Here is a 21806-nt window from a genome sequence, read left to right on the forward strand (position 1 = left end):
TGTTTTGTGCAAATGCTTTTCTTTACATTACAGCATCGTGTGCAATGTGCCAATTTGCTTCTCTCTTCTGGGGACAAACAAAATTAAGCCAATGGATAAATCTGGCAGACTACCACTTCATAAGTTCTGTACAAAAAGGAGTTGCAGAAATATATGAATATCTAGCACTGAATTCTGTGGTCGGCATGCTACAATAACAATAACTATTCCAGGAAATCAAAGGCAGATGATGTCTTTGAGCAGTCTGACCACATTCAATAATTCTCGTAGGCAACAAAAAGGTGATGCAATTTTCGATAAATATTTCAGATTAAACACAGAGCAAAACTACATTATTACATAAGCATAGTGTAGGTGAAGTTTAATAAACATTTAAAAAATATTGTTTTCATTATTCCAAAGTGCTAATATTTTCAAATACTTCTTCATCAGAATCACAATCCACAAACATAAGATTAATTCTTCATGGTTAAAGAATTAATTTAGTAATAACAAAGTTTAATTTCTCATTAAAGACTTGGTTTATAACCTTTATTAAAAACATTTTTGAGGTATATTGCGGTGAGAATAAAACATAAATCTTTGGTTATGAATCAATTGGTACGATCTACATTCAGTTGGAGAGGAACTGGACAGTGAAGGAAGTGAAAGAGGATGTAATAATGTACAGCAACTCTCCTTTGCTCATGTCACACTATACAAATGCAGGAGTGCTGAAACACCCCCAAACTCATTGCATATAAAGCAAAATCTGTCACCCTCATTGTAACAATAATGTCCTGGCTGTGAGTGGCGCAGTGGAAAGAGCCCGGCCAGGAATGGTGAATGGTGAAGAAAGAGACAGGCTGAGGTAAGAGGGAGGAAGAGAAATATATATATTAGAGCATGAGGAGGTTTGTGGAGGAGAATGAGGGTGTTGCTGGATGGGAACTCATTGGATCATTATTGCAAAATGAAGCTGAGGGCTTGAAGACCTTCCAAGTGGGGAATATAGCTGGTTATAGACTGGGCACCCATAGTGATGTGGGAGTGGGAGCTCGGGAATTACGTTGTCAAAATAGAGGAGGGCATGCAAAATGAGCTGGATGTGGGTAGGAAAGAACCGGACAAGAGCCTCCAAAAGTGAATCTGATGCCATTGCTCCGCCACAAGGAGATGTGCCAGGGCTGAGGGAGTGAAACATCAATGAGTGGTGGTCCCTGGTTGATGACCCTGCAGCTGACCCAAGGGGGCTGTTGGGGGTGTGCTAGGCAGCAATGCCAAGCAGGAAACATCGTCCTGTGAATCTCAATGAAACTTCTGGGTATCCAGTGACTACTGTGAAAGGGCAGTTGGACACCAGGGAAGAACGGAGGATGCCCAGGAAAAACTGGATGACTGTAGGATGGTCTGCACTAGGGGTGGGTGGCCAGTCACCCAACCCACTGGTTTCTTGTAGCAGAGACACCTATCAATGACTACGAAGACGAATAAGAGAAGACAACCTGAAGGCTGTCCGAGAGGGATGAAAAATGGCCCGAAAGGGTGGATTACATGAGAATGACCAGAACTAATACAGGCAATGAGACAAAGATCATTCAGAAATCGCTGACATTTTAGATGTGTCCTCCTTCCTGAAGACCAGCACAAAATAGTCATTCAAAGCCTTTGCCATTTCCTCATTACACAATATCAATTCCCCCTTCTCGTCCTCCAGCGACCTACATTCACTTTAGACACCCTTTTCTGCTTTATATAATTACAAAAATTTTTACTATGTTTTTATATTTTGTGCTCATCTATTTTCACAATCTATCTTCCCCATCTTTATTATTCACTTTGTGGTTCTTTGTTGCTTTTTGAAGTCTCCCCAATCTTCCAGTTGCCCACTAGTCTTGGCAATTTAGTATGCACGAGCTTTTAGTTTGATGCCTTCTTTAATTTCCTTAGCTCTCCCCACCTTTGCTGTCTTTGCTTTTAACTGGAATATACTTTTGTTGAGCACCATGAAAAATCTCTTTGTAAGTTTTCCACTGTTCCTCAACCATCCCACCATATAGTCTGTGTTCCCAGTCTACACTGGCCAAATCCACCCTCATCGATTGTAGTCCCCATTGTTTAGGCATAATACACTGGTTTTAAATTGAACTAATTGTGGTGAACTCTGTGCCTGTCTGGACACACCTCCTGCTGACTGCTCCTGTGGCTCCTCCCACAGGCCCCTGTATAAAGGCGATCTGAGGCCTGACGCTCGGCCTCAGTCTCCAGGACATAGTATGATGGACACTCCTGGTTCCTTCTTCCAGTCAATAAAAGCCGATATCTCGCCTTACGTCTCAGTGTGAGTTATTGATGGTGCATCAATTTTATTGACTGGAAGTTTTAAAACATGGAAACCGTTTTACGTCCGGACCGGTTGGATTTGGACCCTCAAGACCCTGACGCAGCTCTTGCTTTTGAACACTGGCTTGCATGCTTCCAATCGTACTTGGGAGGAGGTTCGTGCAACTGAACCCGCCGTTATGCACAGAATTCTACTCTCGAGGGTCACCTCCAAAGTCTACTCCACTATCCGGGACCTGCCGACCTACGATGGGGCACTGGACGCCCTCAAAAGACAGTACCTGCGGCCGGTGAACACCGTCTACGCAAGACATCGTTTAGCTACCCGGCAACAGCGGCCTGGCGAATCGTGCGCTGAGTTTCTCTGAGCACTACAGACACTCGTCCGAGCTTGCGACTGCAAGACGCTCACGGCAGAACAGCATGCAGAGCTGCTGGTGCGAGATGCTTTTGTGCCGGGACTGAGGTCAGTGTACATGCGCCAGCAGCTGCTGGAAAATGCCGACCTTACCTTAAGCTCGGCGATGGAGACAGCCAACGCTCTGGAAGCTGCGCTGCACTACGCCAACGCTGTCCAGTCGCGCGATTCCCCGCCGATTCCGTGGACACCTCAGACCCCGCCACCGCCGGCTCCCGGGAGCGAAATCGCCGCTGCCAGTCACAATTCCACGAGCTCCCCGACCCTGACCACGGCTGTGGCCCGTCAGAAGCCCGTGCTTTGTTATTTCTGCGGCCATAAAAAACACCCTTGACAACGCTGTCCAGCGTGAGAAGCAACCTGCTCCAGCTGCAGAAAGCGGCGCCATTTCGCCAAGGTCTGTAAGTCTCAACCTCGAGCGGAGTGCAGCGCTGCGGGTGAAACGTGGGGGCCGCCATCTTGCATGCCCGGATGTGGGCGGCCATCTTTGTCGGCGTCAGCACGCCCCGCCCCCCGCCCTCCGATGCTTACCAGGTACCCCGACGGCGATTCAAATCTGGCCACTGTAACTCTCGACCAAAGCGCCCCACACCAGCTTGCAAGGTCCATGATGGACATCCGGGTGGAGGGGCACAGGACTAGATGCCTGTTTCACACGGGCAGCACTGGGAGTTTTATTCACCCGGACACAGTGCAACGCTGCGGACTTGCAATGCGGCCGGTAAGTCGGAGGTTCCATTTGGCTTCTGGGTCGCAGTCCACAGACATCCGGGTGGGTTGTGTAGCGACTTTGGTGGTGCAAGGCACAGAATATCGGAACTTTGAGCTACTGGTCATGCCTCAACTGTGTGCACCTGTGCTATTGGGGCTGGACTTCCTGAGTCATCTTGAAAGTGTGACTATGGTGTATGATGGGCCCCTCCCACCACTGTCAGGAATCCTCAGTTTTGTGGGACTTCTTCACATACCCAGCTACTGACCGCACACACACACGGGCACACACATCCCATCCAGCACCATGCCGACAGCTGCGCTATCGACACCACTTGCAGCCTCTCCACTCTCAAGGTCCCTCCCCCACCGCTGTTCGCCAACCTGACCCCCGACTGTAAGCCTGTGGCAACTGAAAGCAGGAGGTACAGTGTGGGGGACAGGTCCTTCATTCAGTCGGAGGTGCAGCGGCTGCTCAGGGAGGGGATCATTGAGCCAAGTACAAGCCCTTGGAAAGCCCAGGTAGTTGTTGTTCGGACTGGGCAGAAAAATAGGATGGTGGTAGACTATAGTCAAACCATCAATAGGTTCACGCAGCTTGACGCATACCCCCTACCCCGCATCGCGGATATGGTCAACCAGATAGCTCAGTACAAGGTGTACCCGACAATAGATCTGAAATCCGCTTATCACCAGCTCCCCATCTGCCCAGAGGACTGCCCCTACACCGCCTTCGAGGCGGGCGGCAGGCTCTATCACTTCTTGCGCGTCCCTTTCGGTGTCACGAATGGTGTCTCTGTCTTCCAGAGGGAAATGGACCGGATGGTGGACCAGTACCAACTGCAGGCCACATTTCCCTATCTGGATAACATCACCATCTGTGGTCACGACAGGCCAGATCACGACGCCAACCTCCAACGATTTCTCCAAGTGGCCGCAGCTCTGAACCTTACTTATAACAGGGACAAGTGTGTGTTTGGAACCACCCGCCTTGGGTATGTCGTGGAAAACAGGGTTATTGGCCCTGATCCCGAACGTATGCGCCCCCTGTTAGAACTCCCTCTTCCCACCACTCTCAAGGCCCTCAGACGGTGCCTGGGTTTTTTTTCCTATTACGCCCAATGGGTCCCCCATTACGCAGACAAGGCACGCCCCCTGGTCAAGTCTACCTCGTTTCCCCTCTCTGCTGAGGCCCGCGCGGCCTTCAGCTGCATTAAAGGGGACATTGCCAAAGCAACGATGCATGCGGTGGACGAGACCGCTCCCTTCCAAGTGGAGTATGACGCCTCCAATTTTGCTCTGGCTGCTACCCTCAATCAGGAAGGCAGACCAGTAGCATTCTTTTCTCGCACCCTCCAAGGCTCCGAAATTCGGCGCTCCGCGGTGGAGAAAGAAGCCCAGGCCATAGTGGAGGCTGTTAGGCACTGGAGGCACTATCTTGCTGGCAAAAGGTTCACCTTGCTGACCGACCAGCGCTCGGTTGCGTTCCTGTTCAGCAACCAACAGCGGGGCAAAATCAAAAATGATAAGATTTTGCGGTGGAGAATAGAACTCTCCACCTACACCTATGATATCCTGTATCGGCCTGGCAGACTCAATGAGCCCCCTGATGCCCTATCCCGGGGAACATGTGCTAGCACACAGCTCAACCAGCTGTACACCCTTCATGCCCATCTTTGCCATCCAGGGGTCACCCGATTTTACCATTTTGTGAAAGCTCGGAACCTGCCATACTCCCTGGAGGACATCAGGACGATGACCAGGGACTGCCAAATTTGCGCTGAGTGCAAACCGCACTTCTACCGTCCTGACACGGCACAACTTGTCAAGGCCACCTGCCCTTTTGAACGACTGAGTGTTGACTTTAAGGGCCCCCTTCCCTCCACTGACCGCAATGTCTATTTTCTCAGTGTTATCGACGAGTACTCACGGTTCCCCTTTGCCATCCCCTGCCCCGACACCACTGCCACGTCTGTCATAAAAGCCCTGCGCCAGCTCTTCACTCTGTTCGGGTATCCCTGCTATATCCACAGCGATAGAGGGTCCTCCTTTATGAGTGAGGAGCTGTGCCAGTACTTGCTAGCTAGGGGCATTGCTACCAGTCGGACCACGAGTTATAATCCCCGGGGCAATGGCCAGGTGGAGCGGGAGAATGCCACAGTGTGGAAGGCCACACTTTTAGCCCTTAAGTCAAAAGGGTTGCCAGTCTCTCGATGGCAGGAGGTCCTCCCTGAGGCACTGCACTCTATCCGCTCTCTGTTATGTACGTCCACCAATGCCACCCCTCACGAACGCCTATTCTCTTTTCCCAGGAAGTCTGTCACTGGGACCACCCTACCAGTTTGGCTGACGTCCCCGGGGCCAGTGCTGCTCCGGAAACATGTGAGGAGCAATAAATACTCCCCGCTGTTAGAGAGGGTTCACCTTCTACATGCGAACCCCCAGTATGCTTACGTGGTCTTACCTGATGGGCGGGAGGACACGGTCTCCATCCGCGACCTGGCACCCGTAGGTGCAGCAGACCACTACCCTGAAGGCTCTCCGGTAACTATGAACCCTGCACCTGAGGTGACACCATGCTCACCAGGCCCTACACAGACTCCTCACGACACTTGTATACCGGGCGTTTCGTACGCATTTATACCAGGCGCCTCGCACATGCGTGAGGGATCACCGGCGCCTAGTGGGCAGGAACAAGCGCAACCTCCGTCCCCTGTGCAATCACCAATGTCGTCGGCATCCATGCGATCACAGCCGGTGCTACGTAGATCGCAGCGACAGATTCGACCACCTGATAGACTTGACTTGTAAGAAACTTCGCCACATGGGGACTCTTTCAAACAAAGGGGGGGTGAATGTGGTGAACTATGTGCCTGTCTGGACACGCCCCCTGCTGAATGCTCCTGTGGCTCCTCCCACAGGCCCCTGTATAAAGGCGATCTGAGGCCTGACGCTCGGCCTCAGTCTCCAGGACATAGTATGATGGACACTCACTCCTGGTTCCTTCTTCCAGTCAATAAAAGCCGATATCTCGCCTTACGTCTCAGTGTGAGTTATTGATGGTGCATCACTAATGCACCGTCCATTTGTATGAGAAACTCAACCATACTGTGATCACTTTTTCCAAGAGGACCCCTAACTACAAGATCATTAATTTTACCTGTCTCATTGTACAGGACCAGATCTAAAATAGCACGTTCACTTGTAGGTTCAGTAACATACTGTTCCAGAAAGCCATCACAGTTGCATTCTATGAAGTCCTCCTCAAGACTGCCTCGACCAACGTGATTCACCCAATCTATGTGCAAGTTAAAGTCCCCCACGATAAATGATGTTGCGTTCTTAAGTGCCTCAGATATTTCTTTTTTGCTTGTGTTATTATGTTATTATTCAGTGGCCAATAGACAACTCCCACCAGTGATTTTTTTCCCTTTACAATTAATAATCTCCACTCAGATGATTCAACACTCTGCTCCTTAGATCTTATATCGTCTCTCACTATCGTCCTGATCTCATCTTTAAATAAGAGTGTTACCCCACCTCCCTTACCTTCCCGCCTATCCTTCCGTATCACATGATATCCTTGGATATTTAATTCCAAATTCTCTGCACAGAGCGATGACGACCCATCTCATCAGAGTGGCAAAGAGCTGTGGTGGTGTTTCATCCCCAAAGAGCAGAACTCCAGATCAGGAGCATTGGACTGCTGAACGTTGAAGGGAAAATCATCTCCTCTGTCATGGCTAAGAGGATGACCAGCTACCTCATGGGCAGTGGATACATTGACGCCAGCTGCCAGAAGGCAGGGGTTCGAGGCTTCCAGGGATGCGTGGAGAACGCATCATTGAAATGGGACCAGATCAAACAAGCCAAGCGTGAGGAAGGTGACCTACACGTCGTGTGGCTGGATCTTGTGGATCTGCGCCTCACCAGCTCAGCAACTTTGCAATGGAGTTCTTTTACATTCCCCACTGCATTACAGGCTGGGTTTTCTCATCACTTCAGTGAGGTCTGGATGGGCTGCTCTTATCACCACCTTACTACAGGGTGGCAGCAGCTCAAAGTAGGCATTGGCAATGAGGAGTTCCAACTCTCCCACCCTACCTGTGGCAGTCTTCGAGATCATCCTTATCGGAGCAAGGCTGGGGATTGGAGGATAAAGCTACCGTCAGGACAGAGGCTCCTACCACTGAGAAGTGACATGGGTGATGTCACAAGCATTCTTCCGCCGGCTGCATGCACAAGAGGGGTGCTGAAGAGGCCGGACGTGCTAGTGACGCGGGCAAGAATGAAGATAAAGCCCTCCAAGTCACAAAGCCTATCGCTCAGAAAAGGGGGTCAGAAGCAACTACTGCGGGTACGGGGGAGGGCGAGGATCCTTTTGTTGGCCAGGCAGCCCATCCAAAGCCTTGGGAGGCAATACATCGCAGAGCTCTCTGACAGGGAAATGGGAAAAGCAGCACAGGAACTGCTTGCAGACGGCCTGGCCAGAACTGACCAGAGGCAACTACTGGGAAAGTATGAAGTGTGACGCTACCAGTTCATACTTCACCAAAAGGTGATATGGCCCCTGAAGATGTGTAGAATTCCCTCATCAACAGCCAGCAGGATGGATGCGATAGTCAACTCATACATCCGGAAATGGCTGGGGCTGCCTCGGAGTTTCTCGACACCGGCCTCTTTGGGAAGAACATGGTACAGCTGCCACTGAGATCCATCAGCCTGGGGTACAAGCAGGAGAAAACCCGACTGACTGATGTGCTGAGGAAGTCCAGTGACCCAATCCATACCGACCATAAATGGGGAGCTCAAACTGAAATAGCCCAGGCCATCAGTCGGCTAGAGCACCAAGAGGCTGTCAGCAGAGTCCAGGCTGCACATGTAGTACAAACTTGGCTGTAAGAAGGCAACACATTTCTGATCCAAGGCCTCAAAGAAAGAGAGGAAAGCCATGGTCGTGGAGGAGCTGACAGGAACAAAGCAGGAGCACTACAGGGTGAAGGCAGTGGCACAAGGCCTGCAGGGAAGATGGACAGCATGGGAGGGCATCATAAACAGCTGGTCTGACCTGTGGAAGTTCCCAGAAGCCAGACTCTGCTTCTTGAGGATAACCTATGATACTTTGCCCTGCCCCCTAAATCTTCTCCAGTAGCTCGGGAGTAAGGATAGCTGCCCCCATGGATACCACTAATGCCAACCTCTAACACATTCTGGCAGGATACAAGACTGCATTGACTCAAGGGCTCTACAGATGATGGCACGATCAGGTCCTAAAGAAGCTGATGGAGATCCTGGAGACCTGCAGGCGGGTGCAAGAAGCAGCCTTTCCCCAGCAGGACGATAACTCATCCCATTTGTTAAGGCTGGTAAGAGTGCTGAATGCACCCACCCAAGAGCTCCTTCAGGCTTCCTCTCGACAGGCAAGAAGTGGAACATGAGGGCAGACAGCTACAGTTTCTCACAGAAATCACCACCACATCTCTCCACTGTGGTTCATTGCTGCCAACAAAGTCCTCCGTATTGAGTTAACCATCCCATGGGAGGAAGGAGTGGAGGCTGGGCATGAGCAGACAAAGCTGAAAGACTCAGACATGGCAGCTGAGCATAAGGAAGCAGGCTGGAGGACCATCATCTACCCTGTGGAGGTAGGGTGCCGGGGCTCTGTCGGTGCATCGACAACAAGGTTACTCCATGACATGGCAGTGACTGGAGCGAGCCTCAGGAGGGCCACCAGGGAGTTGCCTGAAGAGGCAGAAATGGGCAGCTTTTGGCTGTGACTAAGGAGGGACAGAAATTGGGAGACCGACTAACCCCACTGAAGACTGCAAGGGGTGACAGGGAGATGTCCCTGGAACTGCTCTGCCACCAGGAGATGTACCGGGGCTCAGGGAGTGAAACGTCAATGAGCTGTGGTCCCTGGCTGATGACCCTGCAGCTGACCCAACAGCTCTGTTGAAAGTGCGGCAGGCAGCAATGCCAAGTAGGAAACGTCTTCCTGTAAATCTCATTAATCAGGTTGAAACTGGATTGCCAAATATATGATTTAAATATGTTCAAGACAGAATCAGGTTTATTACCACTGTTTTGCATGATCTGTAAAGTGTTGTTTTGTGGCAGCAGTACAAAGGAATAAAATTGCTAAAAATTACGGAATATAGTGCAAACAAAAATGGAATAATGAGATATTGTTTGCAGAAATCTGAAGGCAGAGGGGAGGGCACTCATTCTCAGACCATTATAGTGCAGATTTTGAAGATCTGGCATGTCTCACGGCAACCTTCTGATTCACCCGTTTAATCAGCAACACCATCAGTCCAACCACAAAACCTTAGTTACAGAAAACCGTGAGTCACCATTTACAATCATGCTTTAGTCCACCAGCTTCCCCGTTCCTCTCTCACAGATGCACACACCTACTACGAGCCACTCTGCAGAACCAAATCAATCCCCAGGATCCAAAGGCCCGATACTGTCCACAACACCATTTTAGATAGATTAAATCTCTGATAACAGTTCAGGTTTAAGTAAAAACAAAAAAAAACCACTGGCAATAATAAAAATGTCACTTAAAACATCTTAAAAAGTCTAGGAGTAAATTGCCGCCATCACAATGAGGCAAAATGCAATAAACAGATCACTTATCACCCAGATTTTAACTCTGTCAGAAATCCTACTGAACTGAATGGGGTTGTCCAACTTAAGCAAGGTTTAGCTGCTGTAAACCAAAAGGGCCAGCGACAAATTGCACACAAGCTCCCAGTGGCAGTGAGAGATGTATGTACGGGCTTCTCACCTCCAACCTGGGCATTGTGATGCGGGGGTGAAGTCTGAGAAACTACAGGACTGAGAGAAATACAACCTGATTGCCTTTAATAGGGAAAATGTCGAGGGAGCAGAAGAGGCTTGTCAGGATGCTGCCTGGACTAAAGGGCATGTGCTATCAGGAGAGGTTGGAGCAGTGGAGACTGCGGGGAGATCTGATAGAGGTTTACAAGATTGAGAGGCTGACAGAGAAAAGGGAGTATCATTTTAAGAGATACTTAGATAGATACATGAATGTGAGGGAATGGACGTTGTGTAGGCAGAGGGGATTGGTTTAGTTGGCCATTTAGTTCAGCACAACATTGTGGGCTGAAGGGTCTGTTCTTGTCATGTAATGCTCTATGTTCACATTCAGGGTCAGGAGCTCTCCATCTGGAATGGTGGAGGCAGAAACCACATTTAAAAGGAGTATAAATGTTCACTTTAAACAGCAGAAACTATTACAGACCAAGAATCGGCAAGTGGCTTTAGCCCAAGTAGTTCATTTTGGTCAACGGCCTCCTTCAATGCTCCAAATGAAGGATGTTCTAAATACTTTAGAGACAGGAGATTGCAGATCCAGGATCTGAGGCATTTCTCTTATACTGTAGTAGCACTTTCAGAGATTATGCTCAAGAGGCTTATTTATGTAAAATAACATCCCCAACAGGTCCAAAACCTCAGTCACTCGTTTGCCAAGATATTAAAGTCATAGACATTCACAACACTAGATCCTCAGTGTTCAAACAGGCAATGATTATTTGACTCAGGAATTAGATCTACATAATGAAGGCACTTCCACATTTTCTAATGATTTATTAGTAAGATTTACATTATACATCAATAGCAACGAGTAGACACAAGTTTTATGGGAATAGCTTGATTCAGCTGCATAATTGCTGCATAATTAAAAGCTAATCTTTTAATTTGAAGGATAATCTGTAATAAGTAAGGGATTAAGAGAACCCTTTTTCATATTAATATCTTGAACAATAATTGTAACAATGCAGAAGCATTTGTACTCTTAAAGCTTTGAAATACTTCTAGGGAAACTAACAAAAGATTCCATGAATACTGCCAATTATGGAGACTGATATTATCAATGATTTCACATATACCGAACAATTTCCCTCAGTGATCAAAACATCCTCTTATGCAGCGATCCTCATACAAACTCCAAACAGAAATACCATCGAAGGGCCTTCTAGATGCAAATGATTACAACACATTATTTTAAAGTCAAATAACAAAAGAAGTCATGATCACAAGTGATTCTGCAGAGCTGGAAATTCAGAACACGCACAAAATGTGCCTTGGTCCACTGCTAGTACAGAAAAGAACACACAAAAATGAATATTAATTAAACTCCATAACCTGAAATGTGTAATAAAGTCCCCATCTTCCTACAGAGTGCTGTGAAAAATAACTTTAATTACTTATTTATAAATTGGAGTTGGGCATTGGAGACAAGCTGAATAACTGCCTACTCCAATTTCCTCCAGAGCTGAAAGGGCTCGCTTGGCCATTGCTAGATCAGGTAAGAGTTAACACAGCCCAATCAGATAAAGTTGACAAATTTCCTTCCATAAAATAACAATAATAAGATTAATATAAATTAATGTTTATTGCCTCCATCCTCAATTTTGTTTTTAAGTAAACAAATTTAAACCGGAATTCATGGTTCTAGTAACACGTAGCAAGTCCCCACTTCATTTCGTAACTGAGTTACTTTAAATGGTATCTGGAGCAAGCTTTTAGTTTCCCATTTTATTTCACAGAAATACAACCACAAAAACAAAATGCTTTTTAAAATAGTTTCCATATTAGTTATTGGATTCAGCTTAAACTTATTTGGAATATCCATGCTGCAAAAATATGATAAATATTTTCAGGAACTCTGAAAGCAGATAAATTTGAACATGCTTTGCAAGATGTAACTCAATGAAGTACTTGTATTACAATGGTACTTGGACAAGCAATTAACAAGACAAAGCTTCAATACTTTTTATGGAACTTTTTACTTCAGAAGGAGCTTTAATTATCTTCACCACCACAGATGCTTAGAAGGGCATTTCTGTAATCACCTGAAGTGTCACTCTACAAAAGAAAAGGAATTATTAATATTATCCATGTGAACTGAGATGCTGTGTTCAGAAATGAATCTATTCAGTCTGGGTTGAGGAGAAGTTCTCCTCTGGCAATAATCAAAAATAGTTTGTTAGACTAGACCATTACAAAAGGCAGCTACATATCATCCTATAAAATGGAGTACAATGGCACTGCAGATCTAGAGAACTAATTGTACAGATACTAGAATGGTTGGCAAGGTGTCTGGCAAGCATCACAGAATAGCTTAGAGATGTCTATAATCTGAGCAAATAGTCAATGGTTAACTTAGTTAGAGATGTTTGTGATCAACACATACTACAACGGATCAGCAGCCAAATAGGACGATGGAAAAAAAGTCTAAGTACATCATTTTCTTTGTTAAGTGGAGAAGCTGCTGGAGACATTCAGGAATTCTCCCCTACTGCTGTAAAACAACAGACCTTGGACGAACAGAATGGACTCATTCATCTAGTTTCTCCAAATCAGACAAAAGTCTGATTTTGGACAGCTTTGATATTTTATACCAATGGCTTCCTGCAAATCATTACAGGCACATAGATGGAAAATTTATTTCCCTTTTTTAAATCGAATCTTCTCTGGTGTTTTTGCACTGTAATACCTTATTTGCTCTTTGTACATCTGCCACTTCCTGTCTTAATAAAGTTATTACATAACTTCACACACAAAATTGTTCTATTGTACTGTATAGAACAATAGTTCTATTGTTCTATTCCACTGTAGCATCATTTACCCACAACCACAGTCAGCAATGAGAGAAAAAAAAACTTGTTTCACACTTTTCCTCAACTAAGATGCCAGTAGTATCTATCAATTAGCTTATTTTCCCATTGAACTTTGCCTTTTAATAGTTGGAGACACTGAAATTCAATATATATAATGTTCGAAAATCTATCATGAAAATTATGATTGCTACTCTGCCTCCATTCAAGGAGCTCACAGTAAATGTTAACCCTAAAAGGGAACCTGACACATTGGATCAAAGAAATAAATCTCCCAACATGCCAATTCTGAAATACAACTGCTGAGTGAGTCCATTCCTGTTATTGGGCCAGGTTTTCCGAAGGCACATTGGCAGTTACTGCTGGTACCTATAGCCATCATCAATTGGACGTTTGAACAGCCATTATATATCCTAACTCACATGTCAGTGTACGGCCCCAGTTCCAGTAATCAATATGGTATCAGCACAATTTGCTGTACATATATGACAGAAAGGCAGGGGGCACAACCACATTAGGAGATGTCTTACCAGGGCTCCCAATTACCATCTCCTCCCCATTCCAGTTGCACAGGCAGTGTCAGCCACTTACAGCTGAAAAGAGGCCCTGTATTGTGAAGGACTGCACCAATAACTTGTGCCGGGAGGCTGCTTCCAGAATTATATCATTTCATAGCAAACATGGCCAGCTCAGCAATCATGGGAAGATCCAGCTCCATCTTTCTAATCTCATCGTGGATTATGCAAAATTTATCTTGTTTCCAAATCTGATCACCAATGTGAGGCCCTCCACTGGTCAGAGTCAACTAAGCATGTTGTGTCCTAGCTGGCACATGCATGACAGGGCAGGATGATATGGAAGGCAAGCTGCTGCCCATGCAGCAGGCTCCCCTCTCCATGCAACCGACGAATCCAAACGGTAGGCAGAGACCAACACAGCTCAGCACCAGCAGAAGAGGGCAGTCATCACTGAACTCAACGGCATTCCAACTGATGTACAAGTCAGTTCAAGCTGGCTGTTTTACTGATAATGTCCAATTATTTCATATTTTTCACTTCAGAGTATCCTAGTGCATTTCACATTTAAATCAAGTACTGTAATTATGCAGGAAAACAGTTTTAACTTCCATATTATCCCATATACAAGAGTGAATCACCCCTTTCTCCTGCCCTCCAGTTTTTGATAATGATGTAACTAATATTGAATTCCACTGTTCTTCGAGATGCACCTTCATTCAGACGTCGTTAAACTGCCATTGTGTTTTAAATAGGCCACTGTCTGACAATTCTGCTTTCATCACCATGTCCATCTACACTGACTTCTTTGTTTATGTACACCAATCCCATTTGTCTACATTAGGGCCATATCCTTTACCTGTCTTAATGCCTCAAAAATAGTAACTGCATTCAATTCCAGCACCTCCCAGATAACAACCACTCTAACGTACAAAAAATATTATCCTCAAGATCTTCTATAAATTCCTTACCCGTCATTTTTTAAAATATATTTCCACTTCTCTACCTTATTTACAGACACATCACTGACTGGTTTATTTTCCTTATTGCCAGTAGTACATTTTGTTCTATGGTCGTACCTTGATCACACTGTGGAGTGATCGTCCATAGTTTTCATAAAATACCTTACGAATATCCAACAAGTCAACTTCACTCCTTGAAATCATAACCCTGATAAGTGTATCATCATCCGTGCCACTTCCCTAGTTAAACAAGGAAATATGTGAAAATATTTAGTTACTTCAACAAGCTCAGGTCCGACAATATGATAATGACTTACCAAATAAACCGTTTCTATAGATCAAGTTAGTCAATTAAGGCAATCAAGGCTATTACGCAATTAAGAAAGCTGCTGAAATATGGGGGGGGGGGGGCCAACATAGGCTGCCTGAGAATAATGGAGTCACGTGGCTATTGACCAGAAGAGATGCCTTCTCATGTTCGAAACAGGTTGGACATTCCAGGGGTGGTAACCCGTGAAGTTCAGAATTCTCAAGGGAACCCTAATGAATCACAGATCTAATCTATCACTACCTGAATTTTGCAAACATTTCTAATCCACATTCATTTGAGTTCCACTTCATCAAAAGGGCATCAATGATATCGTTAAGACTGCGGTGCACAGTGATCCAGGACATCATCAGTTGTCGTTACTCTACCTTGAGATTAGAAAGATCAAGGTAACACTGCCCTCTTCAGGAAAACGGTGTCTGCACAGCTTACAAATTACTGATCACAAGGCATTCTGAGTTTATTGTCACATGCACAAGCACAATTCAGATACAGGTACAATGAAAATCTTTCTTACAGCAGTATCACAGACACGTAGATTCAGACACCCAATGGATCTTACCCCTGTCCCACAGCTTCAACCCATACAGCGATTTGGGTCAATAGAAACCTCCAAGGAGCACATCATGTGTACCCTCAGGGTGCAGGCTGCCCCCAGCACATCCTCGGAATGTGTTGGTTGTTAACGCAAACTCCGCATTTCACTGCATGTTTCCATGTTTCAATGTACATGTAATATTAAAGCTGATCTTTAATGACTAGAGCAAGTCTCTCTTCCTCCAGCAGAGAGTATCAGTGGTTTAAACAGGAGTAAGATTACCAAGATGTACTACAATATAGAGTGAATTTTAGAAATAAATTAATTAAAAAATAATCCTGGAATTTAGATAGACAGCTTCTTCCTCGAAACCCATTTTAGTTATCACTATTCTCTTTATTAACTACACATTAACTTCAAATACAGCTTTTGCTTTGTCCTATTTTGGTACATTCAAAAGATAAACATACCAATATCCAGAATTGGATACTGATAAACTTTGTAAACAGTTCTCTCGATAATGTTATTCTAATATATTCTTAGTGGTTTGCACTTAGCACAAAGAACTGGGTACACACATTGTCATTTTTATATTGAGAAAAGAACTGGTTATAATAATTAATCTAATAAATGTAAACAACTTATTCAACAGACCTTCATGGCATTATAAAGTGTTTCAGCAAAATATCCAGGAACACTTCTTACACACTTCACTGAAATAGAACACAAACATAAATTATGTACAGATTATTAATTTTGTTGTTCAAAAAAATAGTTAACTAATTTAAAACTTTATACTTTTTGTGTACAGAGGGAATTAATCAATTAGAACAATTGTCAACAATGGCCTTCTGATCCAATTGGCTATTTGTTGAAGTGTGGATTCATTTACGGTGAAACTAGAATTAAAATGGAGATAGGCAAGCACAAGAGAAAGAGAAATATATATTGATTTAAGAATGCTGGAAAGCGTTTTGTATTTTAGAATCGATGGAGTTGATTGGCCTGGTTTTGAGTTAAACATTTTGGACTACAGCATGAGAACATCAGCTTGTGCTTCTTACCAACTGCTAGCAAGGTGCTCCTCAGATTTCCAGATGTCTCAGAAGCAATGCTTTCTTCTATTTGGTATCCTGAGATTTTCATATACTCTTTAAAAACTGAAAGGGACCACATATAGAAACAGACATAATTTCCAACAATGAGTAAAATAGCACAAGTAGATACTTAATATGTGAAACTTCACAATGATCTTTATTTAATATAACTGGTAAAATTGAACTAAATTATTGTGCACTTCATTTTACTACAAACAAGTTTCTCACCAAGCAATGTTACTCTACAATCCAGATTCATTTCTGCATTTCAGCTATTGCAAAGAGCTAGAAATATACATTTTTTTCTGTAAAAGAAATGCAATCAAATTGAACAAATTCAAGGTTACTTTACGACTAATTCTTTTATCAGGAGAATGATGCCTTAAATTTAACTTAGCACATAAGAAACTTCCTCAGCAACTAATCATCTGAGGTAAAATTCAGCCCAGGCACTCACAAACAATATTTACCAGCACGAATCACATCAAGGACCATAACAGTTCTTATAAAAATATTACAGCAGTATAGACTGATAGACATGAAACACAAGTGACTACAGATGCTGGAAACTGAGGGAAAACGAAATGAACAGCTGGAGCAATTCAGCAGGTCACGTAGCATCTGCAGAGGCAAAGGAAATGGGTTTCGGGTCCAGATCCTGTATCATTGGTTAAGAGGGCTTACTTGCTGAACAAGTTTCTTTATATCGCTTTACATTTTACAGTAGCTATTTAACACCTCTGAAACCCATGAGTCCAACACCAAGTGACTGGAATTCTACCACATGCATATCCACACATCATCCTCAAACCGCTGTTCCTTCTTCATCACCAGCTCCGGATTCTGGGACACCCCACCCAGACAGCAATGTGAGAATAGCTTCAATACAATGAAAAAAAGTAGGTCAGTTTAGCACCCCTTCTCAGAGGCAATCAGGAGAGGGCAACAAATAAATCCAAATGAATGTGTGACAGCCACATTCAATAAATGAAGCAAGTAATCTTGGATCCAAATATTGAAACAACATGCATTTAAAATACTTGCTTTGTGCAAACCATGATTGTTCAAGCTTCACACCCAGTTTTTGTTGAGTTATTAAATGCAACAATAATAATTCAACAAAAATTGCACCTGTGCACTAAATTAACTACTCGATACTGTTATATCAGAGGTCAATGCTGGCTTACATGCTCAAAACCCTAAGTTCCAATTAAAGTCAAGTCCGTTATGACTGGTAATCATATCAAAAGTAATCTAACTTTCCTTGCTCATTTCAAACTCTATGGTTGATCACTCAGCGCTCCTTCTACGCTGCTTGGCTATCATCCAGCTAAGTAGGATAACTGTTGTTTGTATTTTTGTCAACACAGTCAAAACCAGAAAACAGCAACAGTAGCTTTTCTCTTCACGTCTCACATGTACCTCTAGTAGTCCAAAAATCCATCCCAGACTTTAACTTCAAATCAGAATATTGGTGTTTAACATACAAAAATAATTGGTTTCCATGCACCCTGATGACACCTCGCTCCATCTACTATCCCTCTCTTAACTTATCCACTACCTCCAAGCAGTCAGGTCATTTTTCCATGAGCAGAAATGTCCTGAAACTAAACAAAAGGGGAAATAGCAACTAACCAAGTCTTCCGTGTCCATCCCTTGAATTAAGAAAATCACTCTGACACCTGTCTGAAACCCAACGAGATCCCACATACAGTGCGAGTCTAGTTTCTTATCTCCTTGTCATTATTACTTACAATGCCTTAACACTGCCTGGCATTATCCAATGTACTTACTGTTGAATCCCCAATCCATATTTAAATATACTGCCAAAGAGAGTAGGAGGGACAGGTGCTCTCGCTACATTTAAAAGCATTTGGCCAAGCACTTGAACCAACTAGGCATAACGGGTTATCAACTAAGTGTTGGCAAAGGGGACCAGTACAGATTGGGACTTATTGCCCATCATGCACACAGTGAGCTGAAAGGTCTATTTCCTGTGTTGTGTGACTCTACAGTTCCATGCAATCTGTACCACCTTCCACTTTAACCAAGCTTTTGGTCATCTGACCCAATATCAGTTATGTGGCTTCACTGATAAACATCATTATTTTTTCCTCTGAAGCACCTTGCTACGTTAGTTACCAAAAAAATGGAAATTGTTGTTAGGCCCTACCACATTCCTGCTGTATGACCGATATCATTTGACATGTTACCAAATAAATGAGTTCACATTGACACAACATTTGTTGTGGGTGAATGACATCCAAGGAAGCTCAAGTATTCTAAAGTAATTCATTAATAATCGGCACTGTTCTTTTCAAAAATTGAACTAAACATTTTCTTATTTATGCATTGTGTGTATCAATTTTCAAGCTAGTTCCTTTAACAACTGTTGCCTTGCAATATGTTTTACTGGTTACTTTCAGACAGAGAGGCATAATATGATTAGGAATAGTCAGCATGCCTTTGTGAAAGGCAGGTCGTGCCTCATGAGCCTGATTGAATTTTTTGAGGATGTGACCAAACACATTAATAAAGGTAGAGCAGTAGATGTAATGTATATGGATTTCAGCAAGGCATTTGATAAAGTACCCCATGCAAGGCTCATTGAGAAAGTAAGGAAGTATGGGATCAAAGGGGACACTGCTTTGGGGATCCAGAACTGGCTTGCCCACAGAAGGCAAAGAGTGGTTGTAGACGGGTCATATTCTGCATGGAGGTCGATCACCAGAGGTGTGCCTCAAAGATCTGTTCCGGGACCCTTACTCTTAGTGATTTTTATAAATGACCTGGATGAGGAAGTGGAGGGATGAGTTAGTAAGTTTGCTGATGACACAGAGGTTGGAGGTGTTGTGGATAGTCAGAGGTTGGAGGTGTTGTGTCAGAGGTTACAATGGGACATTGATAGGATGCAAAATTGGGCTGAGAAGTGGCAGATGGAGTTCAACCCAGATATGTGTGAGTTGGTTCATTTTGGTAGGTCAAATATGATGGCAGAATATGGTATTAATGGTAAGACACTTGGCAGTGTGGAGGATCAGAGGGATCTTGGGGTCCGAGTCCATAGGACACTCAAAGCTGCTGTGCAGGTTGACTCTGTGATTAAGAAGGCGTACGGTGCATTGGCCTTCATCAATCATTGGATTGAGTTTAGGAGCCGAGAGGTTGCAGCTATATTGGACCCTGGTCAGACCCCACTTGGAGTACTGTGCTCAGTTCTGGTCATCTCACTACAGGAAGGATATGGAAACCACAGAAAGGGTGCAGAGGAGATTTACAAGGATGTTGCCTGAATTGGGGAGCATGCCCTATGAGAACAGGTTGAGTGAACTCGGCCTTTTTTTCCTTGGAGTGACGGAGGATGAGAGGTGACCTGATAGAGGTGCACAAGATGAAGGGAGACATTGGTCTTGTGGAAAGTCAGAGGCTTTTCTCCTGGGCAGAAATGGCTAGTATGAGAGGGCACAGTTTTAAAGGTGCTTGGAAGTAGGTACAGAGGAGATGTCAGGGGTAATTTTATTTTACGCAAAGAGTGGTGAGTGAGTGGAATAGGCTGCCAATGACGGTGGTGGAGGCGGATACAATAGGGTCTTTTAAGAAACTCCTGGACAGGTACATGGAGCTCAGAAAAATAGAGGGTTATGGGTAACCCTAGGTATTTTCTAAGGTAAGGACATGTTTGGCACAGCTTTGTGGAGCGAAGGGCCTGTGTTGTGCTATAGGTTTTCTGTGCCTCTGTATGAATTTAGTATTTCCTTCATTTGTGCAAACTTGGCTTTTTGACGGAGGACTCCATTTATATGCAATGTGACACTTCCATGGAGCTTCAGAAGCAGTTCATTGGCTGGGAATATTTTGGAATATTCAAAGATGGGCACCCCATAAATGCATGTCCTCAACTATATAGTCTCCCACTAATATGTGAAAAATATTTTCTCCAGTTTGATTAGTGTTCTCCCAACTCAGCATAAATATTGCATGCACAGAGCTCTGATGATGAATGTGAGGGAAGGAAGAGAGAAATAAAGTACAAAAAGATTAGAAATGTCTAAATCCTAGAATGTAGAAGTTTAAAATTTCCACCCAAATACTCATACATTCATAGAACACTACAGGAAAGAAGCAGGCCCTTCAGCCCATCTAGTCCCTGCTAAACTGTTATTCTACCTAGTCTCATTAGCATGCACCTGAGTGATAGCCCTCCAAGTCACTGATATAGATGACAAACAACATACTCTGTTAAAGTCACCAAAATGTAAAGTGTCACATGACATAATGCCACACTATTGATGAGTAAACATCAGTAAGGAAAGTAAAGCCAACAATGCAAACCTTGCCGAAGATGATGAACACTCTTACTGCCTATGATGGACAGGAACATTGACTCATCAGTACCACACTTCAGTTCTCCGGCTTGAAACAGTTCCTGTTGCATAGAGATGAAACAAATGATCGATCCACAGCACACAGGAGGAAAAGATTGAACTCTTTCAACAGTATTCATTTGACACTCGTCTCCACACATTCCTCCTTTCCTGCCCCTGGCCCTAAAAGTTTGTTCATACAAGTAAAACGTGATTATGTAAGAATCAAAGACCTGGATCAATAATCTGGAAAAAGAAATGCAAATCCAACAAAATTCCTGAGGAATTCAAATAATCAAAATAACACTCAAAATACTGGATTATCAAGACTCTACCAACTTAATAACTGACCTTTAAACAGGAATTGGGAATATATAAATCCAGACCATTCTCAACTAAAGTATCTACCTGCCTAGCCTTGATGGAGCTTTATCATTACAGAGAGTGTCACCAACAAAATCACCATTAACCAGAAACCTCACTGAACCGGTTGTACAAGTGCTGTGATTACAGAAACATGCCCAGAACTTAATATTTCATGCTGACTGACTCACAAAGGCACAAATCAGCAGAGCTCAGGAAAACTCTGTATTTGGCTGGATAAGCAGACCTCACCAAAGTCAACAGCATTCAGAACAAATTAACTTGCTTAATTAACCCCCTCCATAAAGTAAGAGTGCCCCCCTTCACCACAGGCAGCACGTATTGTAGTTGCAGATGAGTTTGTCTTCTAAATATCATTAGAAACACAAGGATCAGGAGGAACGTTCTCTCCCAAGCTCAAGACAAGTTACCCAATATGGACTTCTTGACACGTTGATGCATTCAATAAAAAAGAATGACCCATTCATTAATAGTTCATTCCTAATTTCCAAAGCATTTTTGACAGCTTGCTCCCAAT

The 21806-nt window shown here is 44.1% G+C and overlaps 1 protein-coding gene across 1 annotated transcript in view; it reads right to left on the reverse strand.

Moving 5' to 3' along the window:
* Nucleotides 1-11048: 11048 nt before the first annotated feature.
* LOC132391629 (annexin A5-like) overlaps nucleotides 11049-21806 on the reverse strand; it is a 51371-nt gene continuing 40613 nt past the window's right edge. Inside the window, exons 9-13 of the mRNA XM_059965068.1 lie at nucleotides 20874-20967; nucleotides 16509-16604; nucleotides 16099-16157; nucleotides 14696-14818; nucleotides 11049-12349 (exon numbers count right to left, since the gene is read on the reverse strand). Of these exons, the coding sequence (XP_059821051.1) occupies nucleotides 12287-12349; nucleotides 14696-14818; nucleotides 16099-16157; nucleotides 16509-16604; nucleotides 20874-20967 (435 nt within the window). The 3' untranslated portion in view covers nucleotides 11049-12286. The remainder of the gene's footprint in view (nucleotides 12350-14695; nucleotides 14819-16098; nucleotides 16158-16508; nucleotides 16605-20873; nucleotides 20968-21806) is intronic.

This window comes from Hypanus sabinus, chromosome 3, assembly GCF_030144855.1.
Source record: "Hypanus sabinus isolate sHypSab1 chromosome 3, sHypSab1.hap1, whole genome shotgun sequence".
Taxonomy (NCBI): domain Eukaryota; kingdom Metazoa; phylum Chordata; class Chondrichthyes; order Myliobatiformes; family Dasyatidae; genus Hypanus; species Hypanus sabinus.